The sequence below is a fragment of the Bidens hawaiensis genome, unplaced genomic scaffold (assembly GCF_021521415.1).
Source record: "Bidens hawaiensis isolate Kalapana, Puna unplaced genomic scaffold, B.hawaiensis_p1.1 tig00013016_1, whole genome shotgun sequence".
Lineage (NCBI taxonomy): Eukaryota > Viridiplantae > Streptophyta > Magnoliopsida > Asterales > Asteraceae > Bidens > Bidens hawaiensis.
The window spans coordinates 232,891-260,000 of NW_027492095.1; the positions used below are offsets into that span (position 1 = coordinate 232,891).

General features: G+C 33.8%; 2 protein-coding genes and 1 non-coding gene across 3 annotated transcripts; all 3 read right to left on the bottom strand.

Moving 5' to 3' along the window:
• Positions 1–633: 633 nt before the first annotated feature.
• LOC143543018 (cyclic dof factor 1-like) lies at positions 634–3,323 on the bottom strand. Its single transcript, XM_077035453.1, has 2 exons — positions 3,096–3,323; positions 634–2,072 (listed from the first exon to the last, which is right to left on the bottom strand). Exons 1-2 carry the CDS (start codon positions 3,219–3,221, stop codon positions 876–878), a joined length of 1,323 nt encoding a protein of 440 aa, XP_076891568.1. The 5' UTR covers positions 3,222–3,323; the 3' UTR covers positions 634–875.
• Positions 3,324–6,729: 3,406 nt separating this feature from the next.
• TRNAN-GUU (transfer RNA asparagine (anticodon GUU)) lies at positions 6,730–6,803 on the bottom strand. Its single transcript has one exon. It is a non-coding gene; the product is annotated as a tRNA-Asn (tRNA).
• A 2,663-nt stretch (positions 6,804–9,466) lies between these two features.
• On the bottom strand, positions 9,467–10,846 carry LOC143543020 (gibberellin-regulated protein 6-like). The gene is made up of 3 exons (XM_077035454.1): positions 10,542–10,846; positions 10,395–10,452; positions 9,467–9,897 (listed from the first exon to the last, which is right to left on the bottom strand). Exons 1-3 carry the CDS (start codon positions 10,602–10,604, stop codon positions 9,716–9,718), a joined length of 303 nt encoding a protein of 100 aa, XP_076891569.1. The 5' UTR covers positions 10,605–10,846; the 3' UTR covers positions 9,467–9,715.
• Positions 10,847–27,110: the final 16,264 nt, after the last annotated feature.

Sequence of the window (27,110 nt, forward strand, 5' to 3'; positions counted from 1 at the left end):
CCGAAAACCCGAACCGATTCCATACCCAGAACCGGGTTTTTCCAATACCCGAAGCTGGGTTTTTCAGATACTCGATCTATACCCGAAATTACCCGAAAAATAACTGAAAAATACCCCTAAAAAGTGTAACCCCTAAAAAATTCCAATTTATATCCGAAAAATACTCGAAAAAACCCAAAAATATGGTTTTTTCAATACCCGATTCTATACCTGACCCAAACCCGATACATAGGGTATGGTTTTTAGAGGCAATACCCGGACCCGAACCTGTCCCGGGATATTGCTAATACCCGATCATATCCGAACCCGGGTTTTACTAATACCCGATTTGTGCACCTCTAGCCTCAGGTTTGCCCTGTTCCCACTTCCCACCTACCTCAGACCCTACCAGTAGCTTTTGCTATGAGTGAGACTTTATTGATCAAAAACAAAACGCAACCCGACCCGTACAACTCCTATATAATACAATAGGAAGAATGTTCTCAATTACTTCACATACAACAAAATAGTAACATAAACACCAAATCAAAACATAAACACAAAAATGCAAACAAATTAGCAAGAAACACATTCCATGGCCAAAATAAGATTAAAGATTAAAGTTTAGTATCTAAACTTATTCCACCGCACACTCCCATCTGTTCTACCTTCTTCGCTATTTCACATATAACATTATGTACACTAAAGACTCAGAAATCCCTTTAAAATCCAAAATACACACACTGTCTCTTATCTCTTTGTAACAATGGAAACAACAAAGGATGGAATCAACTTACCTTTCTTCCATTTTTGCATGTCACTGAAGCCATCTATCTCCATGCAACACATACCCCTTTGCGGCTTCCATTATCACGAGATCATCCGAAATCAACCGCTTATGAACTCTCTTGAAAATTAAGAGACCTTGATAATGCTGCAGGGTTAGCTTGAAGTGCAGGTGATGCTTCTTTGATGGGACTTTTTTCTTCGCTTTTGGAATCAAACGCCTTAAACATGCCGCCACCGTTCGTGCCAACGGTTCTATCGTTTTTGATCCCTAGTGTAGCCCATATCGAGCTTTTTGCTGCCTCTTCCGGGTCATCAATCCTTAATGTTTTCGGAACCCAAAGACTCTTTTCCGATTCGTTTTCTTTTATTATTTCATCTTCACCGTTCTCGGCCCGTGAGTGTTTCCCTAGAGTTGGGGATATCGGACTCGAAGGAGAAGCGGCGTACGCAACTGCAGGGGCGGGATGGAAATTAGCCGGAGGAGGAACCCACTGCACGTTCCACGGGCCCGGACCGGGTACAGGTACGGGTATAGCACAGCCCCAGTAAGGTGGTGCAGGATAAAACGGCATAGGAAAGCCCGGTGGGCAGAAAGCAGGCCCCATTTGTGGCGCCCACGGGTACGGCCACGGTGCACCGGGAAAACAGGGGACCGGAGGCGAGAACGCTTGGCAACTTTGCATATCAGTCGGTGATGATTGGCTTGCATTATCATCATTACTTGAAGAACCCGGGATTATTATATCATTGGGTTTACGAAAGCTATCTTGTCTCGTTTTATCTGCAATTTTCAAAACCGAAGCCATCGACTCGCATAATGGCGTGTCTGACCCGAATGTAAGGACTGTACCATTGGGTTTAAGAACCGTGTTATTCAGATCAGTGGGGCCGGTGTCCGTGACGGTTATTTGACGGTACTGAGAGGCTGAGGTTTTATTCTTGCGGCGGCCTGCACCGACAGGAACGTTTCGAATTGTCCCACCAGCTGTCCAGTACCTTTGACAATTCTTGCAAAAGTGACGAGGCTGGTTAACGTTGTAATTGTTGTAGTAACAGAATTTTGTGTCCATGCTGTTACATCGAGGACACGGGAGTATTTTGTCTGGCTTTTTTAAGGTTTTTTCCTGCTCGGTTTGTTCTTCCTCGGTTTTTGACACTTTTGCAGTTGCAGACTCGGTTTCAGCTGAAAGTGTTGTACGGTTTTCGTTTAGTGTTGAAGACGTGTTTGGCTCTGTAACGTCTTCAGAAACCGTAGATTTGGTTCTTTCATCTTCTTTATCAATGGACTTCTCTTCAGGTTGATCCTACAATTATAGATATCAAAAGTTCTAATTAAAAATGTTATCTTTAGGCTTATAAGACCTCACACACACAATCATACATGCATATATCTATCTTATCTTGACAGCTTTATGTTGATAACAGAAAACTAACAACATTATCCTAAAATTCAATGAGCTGGCTATCTCTACTAGTTGAGCAGTAACCAAACCGTTAACCGAAACAAACCAAACCGAAGACCGAAGCCAAACAGAAGACCAACGAAAGCAAACCGAAATTAACCAAAAACTGAATTAACCGAAGATCGATTATCATTTTTTTACGCACGGATAAGCGAAATTAACTGAACCGAACCGAAACAAACCATTCATATATTTCTAGCATTTATACCTCCATTTCATGTAATTCTAAGCAAAAACTTTTAATCCAAGGAAGGTTTTGGGTGCTAACCTAACCAAACCAAAAAATGAAAAACTAACCGAATAAACCAAACCGATTAACCAAAAACCGACTGATTAATAAAATATATTAACCGATGACTTCGGTTTCATGTATTTATACCTCCATTTAAAGTATTCTAAGCAAAAACTTTTGACCCAAGGAAGGTTTTGGTTACTAAAACCGAAAACCAAAAACCGACAAATTAACCGATAACTTCACAAACCAAACCAAAAACCGACAAACTAAACAAACAAACTGAACCAATGAACCAAAAACCGATTGCTTGATAAAATAAATTAACCGACGACTACGATTTCATGTATTTATACCTACATCTCCATTTAACGTATTTCTAAGCAAAATAACTAAACCCAAGAAATGGTTACTAACCTAACCAAACCGAAACCAAAAACCAACAAACTAACCGAATAAACCTAACCGAAAACCGATTGGTCAATAAATATGGTTGAGTCTAATAACCGAACCGAAAAACAAGATCCATAACCAATCAATTCAATCAATCACAGTCACACACACAATCAAATTAACCACAAGATCCATAACAAATCAATCACCTTAGTATTATTAATAATATTATTATTAACCTCCGGTTCACCTTCATCCCCATCCTCCTCCGAACCGGAACAAACCGGGCGGTCTTCAGCAACGCCGTCAGGCAGCTGAATGGTCTTTCCGAATAGCTTAATAGCCGGATCCTTAACCTCTGACATGTCCGGCCAGATCGGACGGTTCAGATTATTTGGATGGATAATAATAATAATAATAATATGGTGTGTACTGTACAGATCTAGTGTTAACACCGGACCGGATCTTTTGGTGTGTGTTGACGAGTGGGCTTTGTTTTGGTTTTGATCGGATTGCCACGTAGGCAGAGGTTAAAAGAAATGAGAGCCACAAATTGTGTATGTGGCTGGTTATAAGTTTCTCTCTCTTCTAACTTTCGATCTTTTTGATTCTCATTTATTTGCTGACTCGGCACTTTTATCTTTCCTACCCCTTAATTTCTACTTTGTTTTCTTTTATAACCTTATGAAAAACAACTTGCTCTTTACCAAGAAAATGAGAGCAGTCGGAGTATTCATGGAATACTCGGACATGATAATTATAAAGAAAGTTAATTTTTAGATATTATATATATATGTTAAAATAAGAATAATTCTAGTTAATAAGATAGCCTTGCCCGACTTTTGACCGAATTTTAGAGATCCCTAGCCCGAATTTTGTTTGCCCCCGACTAATTTAGGCCGACTTGAAGAAAGAATCCAAGGACCTACTAGTCGACCTTGGGATTCGATTTTTACAACCTTGACTTTGATTATAAGCTTGGTGATGGGTTGGATAGGTTTGAGTGAGGGGTCAAAATGTGTTTGATATAAACGGGCTTAGATAGAAAATATATGGGCTCAATTATTGTAAGTTTGTGTATGGTGGCTAGCGGTAGATGTTAGTAATGATGGAGGAGATTGTGGTGATGGGTTTGACCAATAGGTTGTTTAAGGTGTGGGTATCGACGGTGATGGAGTTGACGAAGACGTAGGTAATCATGGTGTGGAGTGTGGAAGTAGTGTTGTTGATGGTGGTAGCTGTGGAAGTGGTGAAAAATGAGGTGGAGTGGTGATGGGATTTGATAAAATGAAGTCGGGTTGAAATATGTTGTTATAATAAGGTATCAGAATAGGTTCACTGGCTATACTTTCTTATGGTTGTGGCGATGAAGGGGATTATGGAGATGACTACAAGGTGATTTCAGGTGGCGGTGTCGACCGTGGCAATCATGGTGGAGAGGCGAAGGTAGTATCGTAGATGGTCGCAACGACGGAGGTGTGCGGGCAACACCAAGTAGATCGTGGAGACAAAAATTTGTTTATATGATAGTCACTCATTTGGATCATTTTTAAGTTAATAAGTTTTGTAATAGTTGTCTATTTTTTGTCTAATTTTTGTAGACTCAAATTGACTTATTGCTTAATTTTAAAAAACTGAATGAATTGGCATACAATTTATTTATTTCCAAATAAACTTGTTATTGAAAGAATGAACATGATTATCACCTCTACTTAATTACATTCGTATTGACATCATATAAAGAATATAAAGTGCATGCATCGTATGTAATAATATGATATTGAAATCATGCGTATGCAATTAATGGTGAAACATAAACATATATCTTTTGAATCAGGTTGTATATATTTGAACATGTTAATTTAAAAAGTAAAGAATATTGAGAAAAGATTTACTTTGTTTAAAGTAACTTTATACTCTTTAGCATAAGAACATCAAATTTCTACTTAATACTTGAAGCCACCCTAATGGTACTTTTTGGGTTGGGTGTTCTCTTTCCCTTTATGAACACATAAAATAAGAGGACACAAAGTAGTATTCTCATAACATGAGGGGTTAACATATTCAAAAGATAACCATAAGGTACAAAAGTGAACACATTTATGTGAAACTTTCCAAAATCCACCACCCACCCACCCACCCACCTACCTTTGCTTTTTAATAACTTTAGTGCACTTTTTCTCTCCTTACTAAAATATTTTATTTTATTTTGTTTCCTCTATTCTTTTTACTTTTTTCCAAATTCTTCTTCCTGCTTTTTTTAATTTATTATTATTATTTTTTTTTATTTCCACTTTTTTGGTTTCAATCTTTGTGGATGAAAATGCAAGTTTGCTACACTTTAACCTTCTTTCTTCCATGTGTATGTCACTCATGCCAACATACATACGTGATGCAATGTGTAATGTTTTCCACTAAGAATTTGATGAAATTATATGGATAATGTCACTAGAATGAACATGTTAATTAATTAAAAACAATAAAATTAAATATTAATTACTAAAACATGTAATTTAATTAATGGTAATCATAATTTCTACTTTCGTTATGAAAGCTGTCGAAAAGAAATTTCAATATCAAAGTCTCGTATTAAATACTTTGTGCAATTTTGGTTAACCATAAAACATGTTAAATCTAAAACGTAGGATCGCTAAATTGTTGTTCATTCTTGCAATTGTGATGTTTGATACAATTTTTATTATTTAACGATATATAAGGTTTCATGTCTGTAAACTAAATAAAAAAAACACATGAGGAAAGTTATGAGTGTAATTGTCAGCAGAAGTGAAAGTCACGAGTATAACGATTGCATCTTGAACATTAAACCTATTCCGGGCCTATCGTATATATTTTCTTCCTCGTGGTACTAACTTAAGCTAATTAATCACATCATACACGTACCACACTATTTTCCATCTTATTTCCCTTTCATTTTTTCAAGGATTATGGTCAGTGGCGCACCCAGAAATTATTTTTTTGGGGGGCGACATCGGGACTTAACACTAATTTTAGGGAGGGCGATCGAGATTTTCACATACAAATAACACTAAAAAATAAAATTTAAGGTGGGCGGCACTCCCCCTTACTTTCCTAATAGGTCCGCCTCTGATTATGGTTGATGAAACAATTACATTTCTTCTAATGGAAATCAGGTTTAAAAGTTAAATCACATGATTCTTTGTAGGCTAAACAGGTATTTATTTGTCATTGTTAAAGGTGTAAACCTATTCAACTTTTAAAAACTAATATAATTCTAATTCGTTTTATTATTTCGTTGATCTATATGATTCTTATCAATTGTCGTTAACACTATTAGCTGTTGATTGTGTTTTAGAAGAGAAATAGTCAAATCCATCCATGTCAGGCTGAAAATTATTTTTGAACTTTTCTTAAAATTAATATCAGATTCACTATTTTATTGTTATGAGAAAACAAAGTAGCTTCACGCATATTATTTAGGTGGAGACTGGGAATGACGGGAAAAAGGAGGGCATAACAGTGTCGTTAAAAAAACATTGTTTGGCTCTCATCCCTTTGCAGAGTTACACGATACAATTTCGTCATGGACAAGTGTCTTGATGTGGTAGACTTGTATTATAAACCTATGTGCGATGTACAACCAGAGAAGGCTATGTACAACTCAAAAACCAGGGATGGTTAAGGGTGCCAAAGACGAATTTCGTTGTGTAAGAATAATTAGAGATTATACAAAAAAAAATAACGTGACGTTAATTTGTATATGAGAGTGTTACTATGTTAGGGATAGAGGGAACATAAAGATAATTCCATACTTAAATTTAATCAATAGATGTAAGGAAAAAAAAAAGAAAAACCTATAAAATTTTTGTTTGAAAAGATGAAAATATAAACAAACGCTAGAAGGAGGGCTTGAACCTCCGACCTTGTGGTTAACAGCCACACGCTCTAACCAACTGAGCTATTCCAGCTTCGTTGTTTAATTCAGTTAATATTTAATAATATAACTTTAAATGTCTTCATAACTAACATATAATTAAACATAAAAATAAAATCTAACTACTTTTCAACATGACATTTAATCAAACACAGGATATAATCGTACAAAAGAAAAATTAAGAAAATATGTTTCGAAACTTACTTCCGATAAAGAAATTCAGTAGTTGAAGTGGTAATTAGAGAAATTTTGATTTCAACTACTATGAAGTAAGTTGAAATCAAAACAGAAAATTTGACACGACCCCCGTTACATGACACGAAGCCAAGAATTTTGACACATTAAGTGAACACGACATAAATATTAACATGTTTACATGAAACATGAAACATGACACGAAGCCAAGAATTATGTCAATTTCTCTTTAAACTTTCAAACTTCATATAAAACGTGATAAGCACACGACCTAGTGACACTAACACGAGCACAACCTGTTTAGCTAAACATGTTCGTAGATTTAACTAGAAACTTATCTAAACTCATTTATCAGATTTGTTGGGTCAGAAATTTATGTTTTGTTTCTGGAAGGGATAGTCGATATTGCTTAAAGCCCATATAAAGGCCCACAATTGAGCCAAGCCCCAAGGCAGCAAACTAATATTTATAAGAGAGATCTATACTAAATATAAATAATGGAATACCAGTGCCATTTATAAACACTATACTCATATCCTTTTAAGTAATTCTAGACTTTTTTTTATATCAAACAAAGTTAATGTTAAAAGCCAAACCATTTTATCATACACAAAAACATAAATAACACAACAAAAAAATGAAACCATCATTCGCAGCATGACAAACCATTCTATCATATATACAAAAACAAAAATAACACAATAAAAAAAATCAACATTTCATGTCATGAGGGATTTGAACCCTAGTTGCTAATAGGTACAAACACTTTTTTAAACAAACAAAACCATCCCACCAATATCAGTTTATATACCAACTATCAAGCCATTACTACATATACAAAAACAAAAATAACCTATTTTGTAACACAAAAGTTCTCTTTTATACTAATTAATAATAATTAGTAATAGTAATAGTAATAGTAAGGGTATGTTTGCTTGGAAGTAATGAAATGAAGAGGGAATGAAATGAGAGAAGGAATGAAATGAACAAGAGAATGAAATTGATCATTACCAGTCATTTGTCTTGTTTGGTTAACCTATGAGAATGAAATGAACAAGAGAATGAAATGGATCATTACCAGTTATTTGTCTTGTTTGGTTAACCTATGGAAATGAAATGAAAAACTAATTTATGTTGTTTGGTATCTAAAAAAAATTGTATGCATGAAATATAGATAATAAAAACATTTCTATCTCAAAGATATTTATTTTTTTACAAAAAAAAGGAAATGGTGACGGTGGTGGTGGTAGCTTCAGCGACGAAAATAGTGGTGGTGGCGGCGTTGGGGTAGCGGTGGTAGCATTGGTAGTGATGGCGATGGTAGGGTGGTGGCGACATCGGTGGTGGTCAGAAAGAGACAATGGTGGTGACGGTTATGGTCAAGTGGCGGTGGTAGCGCAGGTGGTAAAGTGGTGGTGGTGGCGACGGTGGTGGTGGTGGCAATGGTAGTGGTTGTTGTTAGGTGATGGTGGTGTTGAGAAAGTAGCGCGATGGAGGAATGAAATGAAAAAAAAGTGGGGTGAGAAGAAATGATTTTGATTGAATGAGATTCCATGTGTAATGGTTGATTCCATTTCATTGATCAACCAAACACCACTTTCTTCATTCTCATGTAATGAATCATTCTATTCCTTCTGTCATTCTTATTCGTGTATAGCCAACTCTACCTAATAGTTGAAATGAATATATGAAGTTATTATCGGAGTAATATTTATTCCACTTAAATCATGATCCGTCCACTAATTTAGTTTGGTTGACTTTTTATTATCTAAAATAAAAGGTTACTAAAGGGTTAAAAAAAGAGAGGATCTTTTTAAGTTCTATTTAGAAGATAATTTGATTTGATCACATTTCGTGTGTGTATATATAATGTAATTATGTGAGTAAACAAAAAAACATAAATAAAGAACATGACATATGTTTATTTTCTTTTGTTTAACATATTTATGCAAACGAATGTATTGTCGAATAATTCACATAAATTTGGCTAACACTATAAATCAATATTTTCATCAATAAAAGGACTATCACTAATTCACATAAAAGGACTATCACTAATTCACTTAATCAACGTCGGTAATTTATCGAGTAGGATCTGTCTCCCAGTGATTTTTTCATTAGTTTCTGCCATCTTCATTTACAATATTATTCGTTTTCGTATATCGAAAAATACCATTTATAATACAATCCTTGTATTTATACATATCCAAAGATAGACATGTTCTCTTTTACGAGAAGTTTTTTTTTAACAACAAAATTACACATTTACCTTGTATTTGCAAGGATTTGAACCCACAACCCTACATTTTCCCCCTATTATTACCGATTTTAATAAATAGATAATCTACGTATGAAAATTTTAAATTTATGTAATACAAAAATACAATATAGAACTTGATCTCCATTCTCCAATCATGTGTTATGAGTATCTTCTTTCAAGCATTATAGTGAACCAAAAATAAGATACAAAATTTATAAGATATGGAACTTTGAATTATTGAATTAATAATAATTATTATTATATATATTTAAATAGAATAAAAATATCAAATGTAAAACATATAGGGCCCAATCACATGAGATGCAAGAGCAGCATCAATGGAGTGTAGCACATTAACAATCATTAACCACCATTTTGTCACATTTGATCTAATGGACCTCACACTATTACCTCTAGCATTAAAGATCAAAAACAAAGTAGTACATATTAGCTTCATATGTTGCGTAATTATGCGCAAATGCCGGTGAACTCTATGGGCATTTTGGTCCACCTTCTTTCGTCTTCCAGTTGTTGTAGCATGGACACACTTGTTTATTTCCATAGAAACCAGGAGGAACACACAAGCATTTTGCACAACATTTTTGGCAGAAGAACATGCATGGTTTGTGGTACTGCGTTTTGCTGCATCGCCTCACACATTGTCCGGGACACTCTGTTCGATTAAGCAAAAGATTCAGTATATAATTTAGATTATTCGTGCTCAATAATTTTAATATTACATTTGGATTAAGCGTGAACCGGAGAGGAAACCAAAAGTTCTTAGTAAGATTTATATGTTGGATGTCATCATCAACCATGGGTGAAATAAGAATTAATAAAGATTTAAGAATTATTATAAATATCAAATTATAAAAGTTTTTAAGAAACAAAATTAAATAATATATATATATATATATATATATATATATATATTTAAAAAATGTTAAATTATATTTTATTAAAAATGTAGGAAATGTTATTTTAAAATTTTTATAATTTAGTATACTTTTAATAAAAAGTAGAATATATTTTAGATATTTGGTAATTAAATTAATTTAAAAAGAGAGAGGCTAGCCGGGAAACAAAAATCTAAACTTGTCAAACATATGACATGACAGCTAAATTACTTATTTATTATAATAAGATTACAACCGAATCCAAGAAACTTACGAGAGCTTGTCAAGCTTCCTGGTCCAAATCCACCGCGATGTCCTCCACTAGCCGAAACCTAATTCATTCAAAACGAATAAAATGTGTTAATTAAAAACTTGTAACAAAGTTTTCTCAAACGTGAATCGAACATTTGTGGAGACTTACGGTAGCGTGAAGCATGGAAACCGCGATAAGAGCCGAGAGGAAGACCACAAAGAACTTAGCCATTGTGGTTAAAGAGATGAAAATGAGGAAATGGTTTGATGAAGAATGGTGTGGTGTGTTTGTAGGTATTTATAGATGAGAAAATAGTGATGATTGGTTTTGCTAGCCTACATGTTGGTCCACATTTGTACAGTAGGCGTACTAGCTAGTAGTTGTGGAGCAGTTAAGTTGGATCATGGATTCAATTCGGGCCGACACAAGCCTTGTGGCCACATTCATTCCCTCTCATTTGGTGTAAGTATATATTTATTCCTACTTTTTTTTTACGGCTAATTCGGATCACTGACGGGCCACTGGCCTACCCGATCACCTTCGTTCCATCTTTAAGAAAAAACCCACCAATATGTGAGAAAACCCCTTGGGCCCACTTTGAGCCTCATATTTTTATCAAATGAGACTTAAACACAAAACTTTTCCATTTTAAATTGGAGTCTTTAGGTGTCTTGCTCTCAACAATTGAGCCAGAGATGATAGGCCTTTATTGCTACTTTTAAATGAATAAATATCTAATATATGATATAATTAATATTCAAAATCATTTCTATTAAAGGTTTGACGAGAGTAACAAGTGTCAAAACTTGTAATGTTTTCTTATTAACGAGTATATATAACTATTTGCTTGTATTGCACTTTTGGATTTGTTTTTAGAATAACCCATTACCGAACCCCTCCTCAACCTTCCGTTACCACCTAGCCCCAATCTATCCTCGGTTTTCATCTTCGTTGATCTTTGCAATGTGTCATGTTGACCTTTTTAGAACGTCTTGAAGCCTTTTGATTTCATTTGTAGAACGTTTTAAAGTTTTTTTATTACACTTCTAAAATGACTAGTAGCCTTTTCGATTTCATTTGAAGCCTTTTGATTTCATCGTTAGTTTACAGATCGATAAATATTGTTAATATTAGTTAGAAGATAGGTTATAGGAGCTAGCCGTCTCCCCTTCTTAAAATGCTCATGTTATTTTATGTCAAGTAACATGTTTATTTGTTTGTTTTGAAGTGTATTCATGCTCTGAATATTGTACTTTGAGATGGTTTATGATTTTCATGTACGAAGGCGTTACAAAAGTTTTTGGATCCCGTTTGGATCGGTGTTAGAGGACCAAAAGCGAAGACTCATGAAAGATGGAGGATTATAAGCAAAAAAGGAGACGCGGCGTATGGGCTAACGTATTTTGGTGTTGTAGACAGAAGAGATGGGGCGTATCAATGTGGCCACTGATGCAGATGCGAGGTTAATTCACCCGTGATTTGCATCGTTGATCATCATTGTCACATACTTTGTCTTTCAATTATCTATAAAACAAGTAATTCATCAAATCATATATATGTGGTTTCCAATTGGTCATAACTAGGTTACTCAATCCGCTTCACAACCCGAAACCTGGATAGTGTTCATGGTTCTCATCATTGTATTTATAATTAAAATTTACTTGCCACTGAGATTATTCTCATAAACCTTTTTTAAATCAAAGAGAAATTCACTTCATAATGTCCAATTCAAAGAGTTGTTTAGATAACAACACTTTTCATTGATTCTCTAAGATTTGACACTCTATATACCCTAACCATTTAAAATGATTAGCGAATCCTTGTATATATGTATGTGTATTAATTTATATATTTATATATATCAACAATAATGTTTATGTATAGAATAGACATGTGAACAAGAGACCAAGGAAACCAATGTGAGTTCTGTTAGGCCCAGCACATGCCCTCTCACTTTTTGCATCTATCCTTTGCCCTTTTTAGATTTAGTAATTAAATATCTTGTCCACTTTTAGGCTAATATACCCTTGGTTAGTTAATTTAATCCATAATAATTAATAATTAATATTTATTTCATTCACTACTAAAATAACTAAATTAATTAAATTGAAACCATCAGGGCTAGCTCAGATGGCCAGGGATATGATAGAAGACCTGGAGATCTCAGGTTTGATTCTTGATCTCGACTGGTTTTACTGGCTCTCCACTATGAGCGTGGGGGTCGGGTTTATCCGGTGAATTGGTGGTTAGGTGGACCAGGAAACAACACTCGTGCTCAAGTGTGGGCCCGGTTAAGACAACATTGTCTTGGCTCGAGTGGGGTGGACTGTTATTGAAATTGGCCGTTCAAAAAAAAAAAAAAATTAAATTGACTTGATTTGATACTCATAGGAATTTGTATCAAATTTATAAGAAAGAAGCATTCTCTTCAAGAATTTTAACGACTAAGGTGTCAATAAATTGATCTAATTACATTGTTATATAATAGTTCGGTTGATAAATTAGCAAATGAAAATTAAAAAGGACGAAACCAGTCTTTTAACTTTCAACTGATTATGAACTCACATTAAAGAAAAGATATACGAATACTCGTCGCAAATCATGTCGCTGAACGAAAGTGGCATACTTCGGTGACGAAGTAGAGCGGCTGTTAATCTATCACAACCAGATGGTTACAAATTAGTCGCAAAAACAAATCAAGTCACAAAGGGTATGAGTCACAAACTTAATCGGTGACAAATTCGAACAGTGTCCCATAATCCATTTTCTATTTGGAAAAATCCATTCAATCATTGATGCCAAAATCAAAATATTACAAGATCATGGGAAATATCGATTCAAATACACGTCTTAATATTTTTAATAATCCATACTTGATACTTAGCAATAATGTACCATAGTTTCTACTTTCTATATATCTCAAGTGATAATAATGAATACCAAGTATCTATGCTATATATTCTATGTATTTGTAACGGACCTAGAATACCTAGTTTACGTGTTCTAGGTGATGCATTAACTTAAATATGACGGTAAGAAGTTGCAATATAAAAGAATGTAAACTATAAAAAAACGAGTCAAAATGGATTGTGCCACACTAGCACCTTCCGCAATCCACACAATAATTATACCAAAGATGATCCTACTATAATAGCGTCAAGTACACCTATTACAATTTTCACTGCCCATTAACTATTTTGACTCCAAAATAAGGAATAACTAGTTACACCAAAAGATACCGTCAGTACACCTAATAATTGAAGATTAAGTATTTACAAATTGAAATTGGTCGTAAACAACCTTTACTGATTGGTTTAATTACAACTTATCTTATATAACATTTGTGTTATTATTTTTTAGCTTTTCTAATAAATATATCGTGTGTACAAGTTGATTATTTGATGGTTGAGGATATATAGAAAAGAGTGGATAATGGTTTAAAAGAAGTAAGACTGGCCGGTGTCGTCGAATGCATGTTATTTGCATGTGCACAACCACTTGTTCGATCCAACCACACCACATGACTCCTACATTATTAGTCTCACTCTTTGGACCCACCCACCACATCTCATTTTATTACTTGTTTGAATGTTTAATTATATATTCTCACATTATGTTATAACCAAAACTAAATATTATTATTCACATTCTTAAGGTTGTTTGTGTGTTAATAACCTTTAGCTCAAACGACATTAGAGTGGAAGTGTAGATTTGGGTTAGAGATCGCAAAATTTTTAAGTTTCAATCTGATCATAACCCGATTTTATTGTAGTGGGCTTTCGGACAATGAGTTTTTTCAGGAACAGGAGATTGTGTGCTATCTTGGGCTACCCAACGACCAACGTTGTTTGCGATCACGGACATACGGGTCGTCTTTTTTTTTCCGTTGGATTATCCCTAGATAGTCAGCTTTATTTGTATTTATTTGTTGGCCGTCCAAAAATTTATTCTCACCTTGTATTAGACCCAAAACTAAATAATTTTGATATAGGAATTCATGCAATATTTACAAATAAATCACTCAAATAGAAGAGGGAGAAAGTATAGGCCAGAGGTGCAAACGAGCCTAGCTGTTTGCGAATTACTCAAGATCGGCTCATTAAAAGGGTTGATCGAGCCGAGCCCGACTTCGAGCCTAAAAGTAAACACGTTTAATAAATGAGCTCGAGTCCAAGCTTCACTTATCGAGCTATAGTCGGCTCGCGAGCCTAAACGAACTTGTCATTTATATAATTTTTTAAAATATATATTTAATATTTATTACGTAATTGGTATGTATAACGTTATGAAAAAAAATAACTAAATAATATTTATTATTTTATACATAAAGTTATAATAGAAAAAAATATATAAAAGTAATTATAGTTGATAAATAGTAAATGAGCCGAACCCGAGTCTAGATCGACCTTGAATATCTACCCACGACCTAAAATAGAGCTCGAAAAGCCGAGCTCGAGCTCTATGTAAGTTAAACGAGCCGAGCATAGGCTCGAGCTCGGCTCGTTTGCACCCTTAGCATAGACTAAGATTAATAATCATTCATATAAAATTATAATGAAGATAATAAGCATCAAGCCACCAATTCATACTCCTTATATATTATCTAGAAACTCAACACAATGAAACATAATATTATTCTTTCACTACCATAATCGAATGAGTACGACCCATCCGATTCTAGTGGACTCGAAGTTATTGCCAAAGTTGCCACCACTGCACCCGAAGTTGAATAATAAAAAAAAATTACGCGCCACATGTGATTTGTGAAAAGACTCATGAGTCATGAGGTTCTAATAGAAGATTACTTCGTCGATAGCCCAAAATAAGATGAAGGTGTGTTTCAGAACTAATTTTAAAAATTGTTGCGGATATAAACGTCAATTTTGAATGGTTTCAAGAAAGAATAAATGTGAAGATAAGAAAGAGTTTCACAACATTATAGAAAGGGACATCGGCGATTAAACAACTCACAACCAGTAATGTTACTGACGAAGATGATATATATTTAGCTATGTGTGATAAGAGCTCAAAAGAAAGCCTTGATTATTTTTGCAATGCAATTATTATTTTATACGAGAAAGAGTTTTTACGTGCACCAACTAGCCACAACATTGCGCTTTTGTATAATGCACATGAATATAGACATGGTGATCTCGGGAAGTTTGGTTGTACATGTACATATCGGGTATGGAAAATGTGTTCGACGGTGAGAGATGATCACCAATACCAAAGAGGCAAAGCTCATGCTCGAAGGGTCATATCACATGATTTATGGGTTTGGCATGCGTATTTTGATAAAGTTCAAGAAGGTGCAAGAGTCGGAAAAAGGTGGAACGAGCTTTTTGTGTTTTTTTTTCTAAATTTGAATGGGTTATAATTCAATAAACCGCCTACGCTCATAAGCAAGAGAAGATAAGGTATGTAATGTATGCATGCATTATATTGCACAATGCAATATCACCGATGTACATTATAATAGATTCCCCGAGCGATCAGTTGACGATAATATCATTTCGGAGTTGTGGGATTCAAATTATACTGAAAAAAAACATTTAAGCCTTCGATACGATCTTCATAAAGACACTGCACAATGCATATTTTGATCTTCATTTTATAATTTACAACAGTTTGACTTTTTTATTTGACCTATTTTGACTTTCTAAATTGACTTCTGAATTACTTTGATTTCTTGATTAAATCGAAGTCTAACAAAATCTCCGCAGTGTAGTAGTCAAAGTACCTTTTGTGCAGGCAAGTGAACTACAGTGTAGTTAACACATTTGAAAACTAACTTAATGAACAATCCATTATCCATGTAATTAGTATAAGCTGCATGAAATGTAGGTAAAAAATAATGATACACATGATGGTAAGGTTAAAACAAAAGTATATTTGTAATTTTGTTATTTTTTTGAACAACGGATTTCTTTTAATATCCTTGTCGTCTGTGGGACTTGAAACCAGGTACTAGCATTAAAAGTTTTTCGCGATACGTGACATCACTGAAAGATTTCTTGGAAAAGCTTGAGGTCCATTCCTCATCTACTATATTACGGTTGCAATACTAGCTTGGCTTTCAGCTATGATATTCTTTTTTCATGTTAACATATGGTATGATCAATTGATCATATGTTAACATAAAAGCAGATCTAGATGTGAGCTGAATGCAGGACCATTCCAATGTATTTGATGCATTGATAATTTTTTTAACATAAAGCTTTGATTAGATTAAATTTCCTTGTTGGAATAGATCACATTTGTGCCATTGTATATGCAAGATAAGTTTGTTTTAATACTATTGTGAAACTTCATTTCGCATTCCAATTATATATTGTAACTTTAAATCATTTTGTATCTCATCAAAGAACATTTGACCCAATGGTATATGATGATATAGTAGGTTCTCTCTCCCTTTGAAGATTGAGGATTCAAATCCCGCTTTAGATGGGTTAAATGGATTCAAGAGTAGAACATTAATTGTTAAAATAAATCAATTTTGCATCTCATTTAATGCAGGTGATTATGACACGCGATGACGTTGGTGGTGCATTTATATCATATGGATTTAGGGTGAGCAAGAGACGGATTAGACCCGTCACACCCCGATACCCGTTTTGGTTATTAAATAGGGCCGGCTCCCTGGTTTAGCATGTGGATATAATCAGAGCCTAGGTCGGGTTCGGTTCCATAAGCAGGTTTGAAGGATGACCCACGAAACCCAATTGCAACTCGATCAAATAAAAGTAACAATATTGTTTTAATAGGAGAAGATCATAACTAATATGTACCCCTAAATATCACCCCCCCCCCACCCCACAAACTATCGACGCCTATATAGCAATGCATTGAATTGTTAAGAAGTATCAACACACTAATTTTGAATATCACCCCTAACTATCGAGACGCCTCTGCTCATGAGATCACCATATTCATTAATGGTACATGCTTCATCATCGCTTATTGGGATCTCTTATTGGTATGTGATTAGTATCTATTCATCATGAAAATGGTAGTTTGACCATATGAAAGTTAATGTTACACATCTTGTCTTAATTTGCTAGAAGCGTAGAACTGGACCCGTCAGACCCTATTAAAACCCGAACCATATATATATTTTTAGTCGGGTGGATCGGGCCGGGTATGCTAGAGATGTTATTTGATATCTAAACAGACCTGAAGATTAATGCCCATTTGGACACCCCTATATAGAATGGAACTATTTTCATTGAAATTGCAAAAAGCTATCTTTATCAGTACTTATATGTTGAAAAGTGGACAATGTACTCTTGATATGTTAATTCTGTGATAAAGTTTTTGCCACTGACTCGTAATTAATCTACAATTTATTGTTAATATCACTTTACACGTCAAATGGTTCATATTGAAATAGGTCGCGTTATAATAATAATAATAACAACAACAACAACAACAACATGTTTCCCCCACTAAATTTTTTGGGGGCTAGTTTTTACCCGTTGTATAGTTTGAATAGACCCAATTCAAATTGACTTGTCTATAACTTGAGCATACCCAAATGAACCCATAAGTGAACACAAATCACCCAAATTAACCTATTTACTGTTACTGTTCCCTTGCCAATCAAAGTTATGAGCTTGGCTTCAAATATATATCATTCGCGGACCCGCTATAGCGTGCGACACCATCATTTTGTTTAATATAAAATAATAGTTCAAACAGTAATTTAGTTATTTAATTTCAGTTAAATTCATATTCAATCTAATTAGTGTTTAACCATATTCAACTTTAGTACGTTCATCTAAATGTATCGTTTTTATATCATTATATATGAAAACCTACTATATATAAATAAAAAGATTAGAGGTAATATAGTTTATGTTTATAACCATATAACGAATGCACATTTATGTGTCGATCTAACACACGATGAGTATCGACTATTCATGGCAATATTATTGCTTATGAAGACAATAAGAAAAGCAACGGCTACAAGAGTCAAGTCTTGTTTCTACACAATATATTTATCTTGATGACACATTAAAGGTGCAAGATGGGCAACAAAAACAAGCCCATGAGTCCATCGAAGTCGAAAAACATGATGTTGCTAACGATATTAGCCGGATTGCCGGAAGACACAAAGACACGACACTCTTACGTGAGGTACAAATTGCTCCTAGTCATGGTTATAAATTCCTTAATATCCGAAGGATTGCCGGAAGACACAAAGACACGACACTTTTAGAACTTCACAAGACCATCAACCTTGGAGCAAATACAAAGGAGGTGTTCCATGAAATTATCATTATCGTTTGTTGGGGACTTTGGAAGGCGATGAACGAAAAAGTGTTTAAAGGAAAGAAGGTTAATTTGAAAGAGATAATAGGGGATATAAAGGCAAAGGGCTTCCTTTGGTATAAGTATAGGTGTAATCAAAGATCTTTAGATTGGTTGAGTTAGTGTACTTTTGATTTCATGTAACTTCTTTAATTTCTTTTTGTGGCTGTCCTCCGGGTTGTGGAGGTTTCCGATGGGTGCTTTTGTCAGTGTTTGTGTTTATATAAGTTAACAGTTTGGAAAAAAAAGAGAGAGAAACTTAATATTCTTTTCTAATTACATATACATAAAAATAAAATAAAATTCGAATAACAAAAAAATAAAATAAAATTACATACGTGTAATAATTGAAATTATATAACCCAAAACAAAATTATATATTTGTAATGACAGAATCATATATGTAATAACAAAATAATTTGTGTAATATAACGATACATATGTGCAATAACAGAATTACATACGTGATTATTGTTTTGTCATTGTACATAATATTTGAGAAAAGCAAGAAACTCGTTCATACCATCAAACTTTGTTAATATGTGTTATATTATCTGTCCCATAAGATTTTTATTTATTAGATACTAATATATACATGTATAATATGATTCTTACTTTTACTCCATTAATTAATATTTATTAACTTTAAAACCATAACCTCTATATATATAAGCCAAAGTATATTCATTCAAGAGACAATTCTCATTACATCATTACAACAAATAATCACATAGACTACTACCGGTTCACGAAAATGGTGATGATCAAGAAGACAGAGTCAAAAACAGAAGGATCGTCATCCGATTCAACTCCTTCATCAAGCGATGTTGTTGTCATAGTGAGGTACGGAAAGTGCCAAAAAAATTTCTTAAAAACGGAGGGTGTATACTCATTTTCTGATATTTTATTTTTTCATTCATCTTGTCCAAACCTAAAAGAAGAATTAAAAAGTAATAGTAGATTACGGTTTTAAGTACACATATGTATCATATGTAGTTGCTTTATATATATATATATATATATATATATATATATATATATATATATATATATATATATAGAATTAGTATTATTACAGAACTGTAAATTTATTTAATACGTTGAAGTAACCATTGAAAACTAACGTCTTTTATAAAAGTTTTTGTATGTTAATGTTCTTTGAGTTTAGTTTTATCATTTTTTATATCTATATCTACAATTACAATTTTGAAAATTAGTTTTTATAAGAACTTGTAGTTACTTTATATATATATATATATATATATATATATATATATATCATACGAGGTAAATATATGTATATTACTAGCAACATATATGTAATTTCATAGTCTAAGTATAATATTTTATTTCGGTAAAGATCAACAATAAATAAAAAATGAAAAAAAATATAATTGAAAATTAAACAAGTGTTTAAAAGTGGTTTTCTTGATAGATATATAGTTAGTACACGCATATATATCTAGAAGAGATTTAAATTGAGATGTCAAGGTATGATACTATCTTAAAGTAAGTTGAAACAGTCATTTACTTAGTTTATTATTTGATGAGGATATATATGATGATGCCAACTAAATTCAATCTCAAATTAAACAAAACCCTTGATTAATTATGCTCTTAAGTTTTGATGGATTTCCACTCAGGCTGATCAAAATTTTAATGTAAATCAGTGTTAAGAACAAAATAACTACTATAGAAGGTGAATGCATAAAATGGTTATATATTGTGTAATCTTATATTCGATGGTATAGAGAATTACATGGTTAAGATGATAGGTGCAAACTCGAAAAATGCACTTCTTAAATTGCTATAAATGCAGGCCATTCAAAATGAAATCCCTTTTAATATTACTAGTGAATCATTTTATTAATATGTATTGTGTTTAATACCCATTAATTAATAATAACTTAATTAGCTATTAAGTGTTTATAGCATTTAAATTATTTGTATACATATATTTTTTTTGAACGACCAACTAAGTAACGCCGGGTATTTCGTACGCGGCCCCCATTGGCTAAAGATAGCCCGAGCTGGCCACTAGTCCAGACGGACGGAGCCCCTAGCTGTCCACCTATTGAGGGATTCACCGGATAAAAGCCGACCCCACGCCCGCCAAACGGCACGACAGCGAGGAGCCGGTAAAACCGGGTGAGATCAGGACTCGAATCCTGGCAAGCCAGGGTCATACCTCTCACTAGTAAAGTGAGTGCTCTACCATCGAGCCACATCCAATTTGGGAATAATCTAGGGCCGGCTACCCATAGCCTCGCTCCATTCTCTTTTACTACAGCTTAGTCTAGTCTCGGCCTAAGAGATGTTACCCGGAGGGGGGGGGGTGATAAACTTTTTTGGGGTGATTTCGATGGTGTGATAGGGGCAAACTACACAAGCATGTGTTGGGACCTAGTAATATTATGCAAACTACACAAGCATGTGTTGGGACCTAGTAATATTACTAGTAATATTACTAGGTTCCAACACATGCTTGTGTAGTTTGCCCCTATCACACCATCGAAATCACCCCAAAAAAGTTTATCACCCCCCCCTCCGGGTAACATCTCTTAGGCCGAGACTAGACTAAGCTGTAGTAAAAGAGAATGGAGCGAGGCAATGGGTAGCCGGCCCTAGATTATTCCCAAATCATTTATTTTAAATGCGTTTATCCTGGTTTAATCTCTCTAGAGATGATCATATGTTTGTAAGCAAAACTGTCACCCAATAAAGAATAAGACTCGTTGATACCCGTGGACGTAGGTCAGCTTTGATCAAACAACGTTAAATCCCCGTGCTATTTTGTTTCCATATTTTGTGAGAGTGCGTGTTGATTCCTAACATCTTTCTCACTTGTTTGGCTTTGTCCTTTTACAGAAAACAAGTCTCTCTCCTTCATATTTCACTCTCTAACTTTCAAATCACTAGTTATTTTCTAAAAAACAACCAAGAATGCCACTATCACTATGCTCTGAAAACATAACTCGTCCTGTAAGATTTTTTTATAAGATCGACATTTGAAAAGTCTCGTCCCATGAGGGAGCCCTAAAAACTACATTTGTATATGGTGACTGATCTAATGTGTTTTTGTTAATCTAGTTAGTTTTGCATAAACGGCCGGCCATATAAGAAGTTTAAGATTGTCGGTTTTATTCAATGGCTTTCGTAAGAAGCCATTCATAATCCCACACATCTTTGTAGTTAGAAGAAGCTATGACGGGCATTAGTTTGTTTTCACATAGATTCTTGAAAATATTTTCCTTAATTGAAGTGTTGAGACAAGATGCATCACCTTTGTTGGCGAAATCACCATCTACATTTTTCGCTCACCGATTCATAGTAGAACGTTATTAAGATGGCAAAAAGATGCTTGTATTATAGTTTTCCAACATAACCATTCAAGAGTGACGGTAACTAACCATTAATGGAAACCAATTGATAAAAATAATGCAAAGAATGGTTGATAGAAGCGTATTATGTATGTATACCGTATTTATTGTAGTCGCCATGTTTGAATTGTTCTTGTTCTTTTTATGAGAGATCCGGACTTAAAATCCTATTATGTTGTCATAGAATCTAATCGATAATGTTCGTAAATTTCTATAATTACATAATTGACGTGTGTGGCTTTGATACCACTTTAATGGAAATTGATTGACAAAGATAATGCGGAGATTGATTGATAGAATCGTATTATCATACATTGAATAGACGTTTACATTTATAGATGGGATCGGTTAGTAAATATAGACATCATATGTAAACTAATAAGAGCATCCACATTGCAAAATCGTCATCCACATCTCTATCTCACTCCTGTCTCTTCTCCCTCCCAAAAAAAACTCATCAAAGCGTTCTCCCTTACGCTTAGAATTATGAACTTCCTACACTCTGTCTTTTCTCTCTCGTTTACCTCTCTCATCCACTTAATCGCCAACTTGTATCCGAATGAGAAAACACGCAAGCGTTATGGGTTCTCCCGGAATTATCCAAGACGTTCATCTCAAAACATCAGAAACAACGTACACTCTCATATCTCCCACCTCTTTTGCTAGTTTGACACCAGTGTTCCACAAAACAAGTTGCACTAGTCTTTCTCCTCCTCATCACATACGTTTGTTGCCATATACATAACATTTGTCATCCAAAATCAAATAATTGATTACCATCGTTTTAGTCATTCAAAAACCCAATTAAACTATATAGATAAAGTAAGTAGGGTATTGCACGAGAAGCATGTGGTTAGTATTATAAAATTTGTTTGATTATTTAATACAAATTTAATTAACTAAGGTGGACAAACGACGTCAAACGATAATGAAAGATTGATTTTAAAAACAATTTAAGGAAATGCAACCCCCTCCAATTTCAGGTTCTAGGTATCACACAAAACTCATTTCAATCAATTAACTAGACACCACATAGACATAATGTTGGAAAGTTGGTTAATTTAGGTGGTAATCAAAAACAAGTCTTTATCATTAGATCTTTTATGGTTCAATTACCCTATTTACTAGTGTGAATCAACCTACTCTATGTCACCCAACAAGTTATTAGGTTTTGTCATCAACCAAACAAGTTGTAGATAACGGATTACTAAAACATGCAAATAGTTTAAATAAACCAACACATCAAATTGTTTATACAAAGTCGTCAATATCAAAAAGAATTCTAGACATATATAAAATTGAGGAAAATGTTAAACCCTACGAACCATCTGCCTGGAGAAAGTTACAACGAGATTAGCCTTCCTCATCATAATTATGACACCTTGATTTTCGTGCCAAACTGCAAAGGGCTCAGGGACGGATTTACAGGGGGCCAGGAGGGTCCGTTGACCCTCTGGCCCGAATAACTTAGCCACATACCGGATTATCATGGTACTCAACCGGAAACGAAAAGTTATAGCTTGACCCTCTCCGATTATGCAATTTAGAAGAGTACTTAAAGTTAAACGGCCCAAAGATAAAGTTAGTATATTTGAAAGTTTCCATGCCGGTGGTGGTGGTTTGACAGTCCAATACATTGGAGAAGGAAGAAAGGTGTTTTGAGAGTCGAGACACTATATGGCATTTTTTTAATCATTAAATGGTTCAACTACCACCATAAAACCCTTGTTACTTTATTATTACTTTATTTTTTCTTTTAATCAAGGCTACTTATACTTATGTTGTTGGCTATCAATCAATGTTTTAAAAACCGGTATTTTACTTGTACCAGATTGGCTAAAAAATGGTTAAATAATTTCTTATAATTTTCTATAAATGTAACTTCAATCCAAAAATAACCCAAAACTAAATGATTCTTATATCAAAAAATAATCCAAAAGTTAATCAATATTAGAAAAATAATACAAAAACAATCAATTTTAAAAAAATAGCCTAAAGTTTACACGTTTGAATGTTAATTGTTTGGTTAAAAATATTTTTGAAAAAAATATGGGCCGCAAATATCAAAAATCTTTCGGGCTTAAAACCGGTTTGCCGGTAAAAACCGGTATTTTAGACAAAAACCGCCGGTACGATGTTCTAGCAAACCGGCCATAAATACCGGACTCAAAATACCGGGTTAGGGTGCGAAATCCGGTTTAACCGGTTCAACCGGCCGGTTTAAACCGGTTTTTAAAACACTGCTATCAATACTTACTCAAAACTTATTCGTTTAATTTTTATTTTCTTCTTTATTTACTATATATTTTCTAATTTAGAATTTATTAGTTAGTTTGTCAAAAAACATTTTATTTTTAATATTGTTCTTAACTTCTTATATGTATAAACATGTTTTCAAAATGAATTTAGAAAAATAAACCGAACATCTAAATTTCATCAAATCCATTAAATGCTAAGAAATAATAGATTGTCAATGCTTTCCTAAAACATAAATATGTTAATGTTTATGTTATTAATTATTCAGTTAGTATTCAAGAGGAAGTAGAAGACGATGCGAAAGACCCCTGTCAGCCGAATTGTCAATGCTTTCCTAAAACATAAATATGTTAATGTTTCTGCAATTGTCGAGATAAAAACGTTTATACAATGGTTTCAATATACGAGACCTTGAAGGTTATGGTTACAAATTCTGCTAACAAAAAAGTAACTGATGTACACTCAGGGATTACAAATCCAAAACAATACTATTACGACCTCGAGCTAAAAGTTTCTGGTTCCGTCACTGAAAGGCTGCTTACTTTGCGCTAGACCTTTGCTTCCATTTATTTCATTTTAGTGGGCCCAACTTTGCTTTGGTGTGGATTTGTAGTCACGAGCCCAAAAACTTCAGTTTATTCTTCTTTTTAATTCTATTCGTTCTTTATCCTACTGCCTACTGCCTACACCAACATTGAGAATATTAAACCATGAATAGAATTGTTTATTATATAATCTTCTCAAAGTAATGCAAATGTCAACGAATAAACTACGAACTATTTATTTGGTTACTTTTTTTTAATATTTCTAGTCTCAAAACTTATCAACTCAAGTTAGTTTTGTTTGCAATAGATTGCTATATAAAAGACAAAGGTTACAACAGACGTTAGAAGTCACTTTTTTTTTTCGTAACCTATAAAATATAAAAACGTAATTGCATGCTAACACATATTTAACTAAAAATACAATTTTATTAATAACTATGTGTAACTCTAACATCCTTATATCTCAATAAAACAACTACCAAAATTGTAATTTAACGTATTACACCCCCCCCCCCCCCCCTCTTCTTTATTAGTAGTACTCAGAGCCCCACTTCGCAACATCATCATCCACATCTCTCTCCTCAATTTCTCTCACATATCTCATCCGTTTCTCTCTTCCTCCTCTCTTACGTACGCTTAGACTTATGAACTTCCTACACTCTATCTTTTCTCTCTTGCTTACCTCTCATTCACTTAACGGCCAACTTGGATCATGAACATCTATAAAGTTTTAATTATTTTGCAATGAAATACTATTATACTCCATGTGAAGTAAAAAAATTTAGTTTAATTATGATTTCGTTTAGATTAAATAGCATTGATTGTTAGGTTAGATACTAAATATCCCTATTTTTTTTGGTCCATGAACATAATTGTAGTGTTTGATTATTTTAGAAAAGATAAAAATTGTAGTGTTTGATTATTTTAGAAAAGGAGCCACGAAACCATAATAATTTTTATCTTTATCATAAGAAACGATAGTATTTATTCCTCACTCTTCTTTAATAATGGTATTAAAACCTTTGTCAAAAATTGGGTTCCAATATGTAGAAACATAGATATTACATCAATATAGCAGGTAGGCGGGCAACAAGCTGCGCCGCCACCCCTTTCTGAATTGCAAACCCTAACCTGCTAAAGACATACCCCTGCCCCTTTGGAGTCGACACATTTCTATTTGAGAGGGTCCTAAGGAAAAGGGTTTTCTTTCCACCGAGCTAAAAAAAGATGTCGATGTCTCTAGTAAACTAAAGACATTATTTAATAGCTATTTTGCTTCAATTTATTCGCTACAAATCAAAACAAAAATTGAAGATTTAGTTACGATTAGAAATCTACTTGTCTATCTTCATCCATGGATTCTTTATTCATACTCATTCAATTGGACATATTGATCCAATTTTCTCATTTTGTTTCGCAATTTAATAATCCAAGTTTTCAGTTTTTAATTGACCTTGGATAAAAATCCCGAAAATTTCTATTTTCCTTGAATGTTTCATTGAAAGGTAAAGGATTTAATCCTTTAAAAGAAATAAAGTTTTTATCGGAATATGAATCAAACCGAAAGACCCCTTAACTATTATGGGGGTTAATAAAACGAATCACACTTTTACCACTAAACTATACCCGCTACAATGCAATTATTATATCTAAATGGACCTTTTGTCGAGGCACTTCTGTATATGTGTAACTGGGCTTCTTATATAAGAAGATATATTTTACTTACATAGTACAGACTCGCTCAGGAATTTAATGAACCAAGCCCTTTTTTTAACTCAGTGGTAGAGTAATCCCATGGTAACGCGTAAGCCCTTGGTTCAAACCCGACAAGGGGCTTTGTTTTTGTCGTAGTATTCATATGAAGAATATCGCTATTCTTCATATGAATAAAAAAGTAACCAACTTTATAATGTATAATATTATCATCTAATGAGTTATAGTATATTAGTTATCACGAATCATGATAAGTCATCTGTTTAATCACCAAATATTCCTAGTTTCAATTAGGCCAATGAAATCCATTGTAAAGATTAGAAATCAATAAAAGAAAAATAAGTGGACCTGACCCATTGAATTATGACCATATCCGCTATTCTGATATTCAAATTCAATAGAGATGAAATTGGAACAAGTTGACCCCCCTTTTTTCTTTTCATTTCTTTGGACTCCGCAAGAATTTGTCGATATTTACAATTCAATCGTCTTGTTATATAGGAATAAATTGTCATTTCGTTCCTTCACAG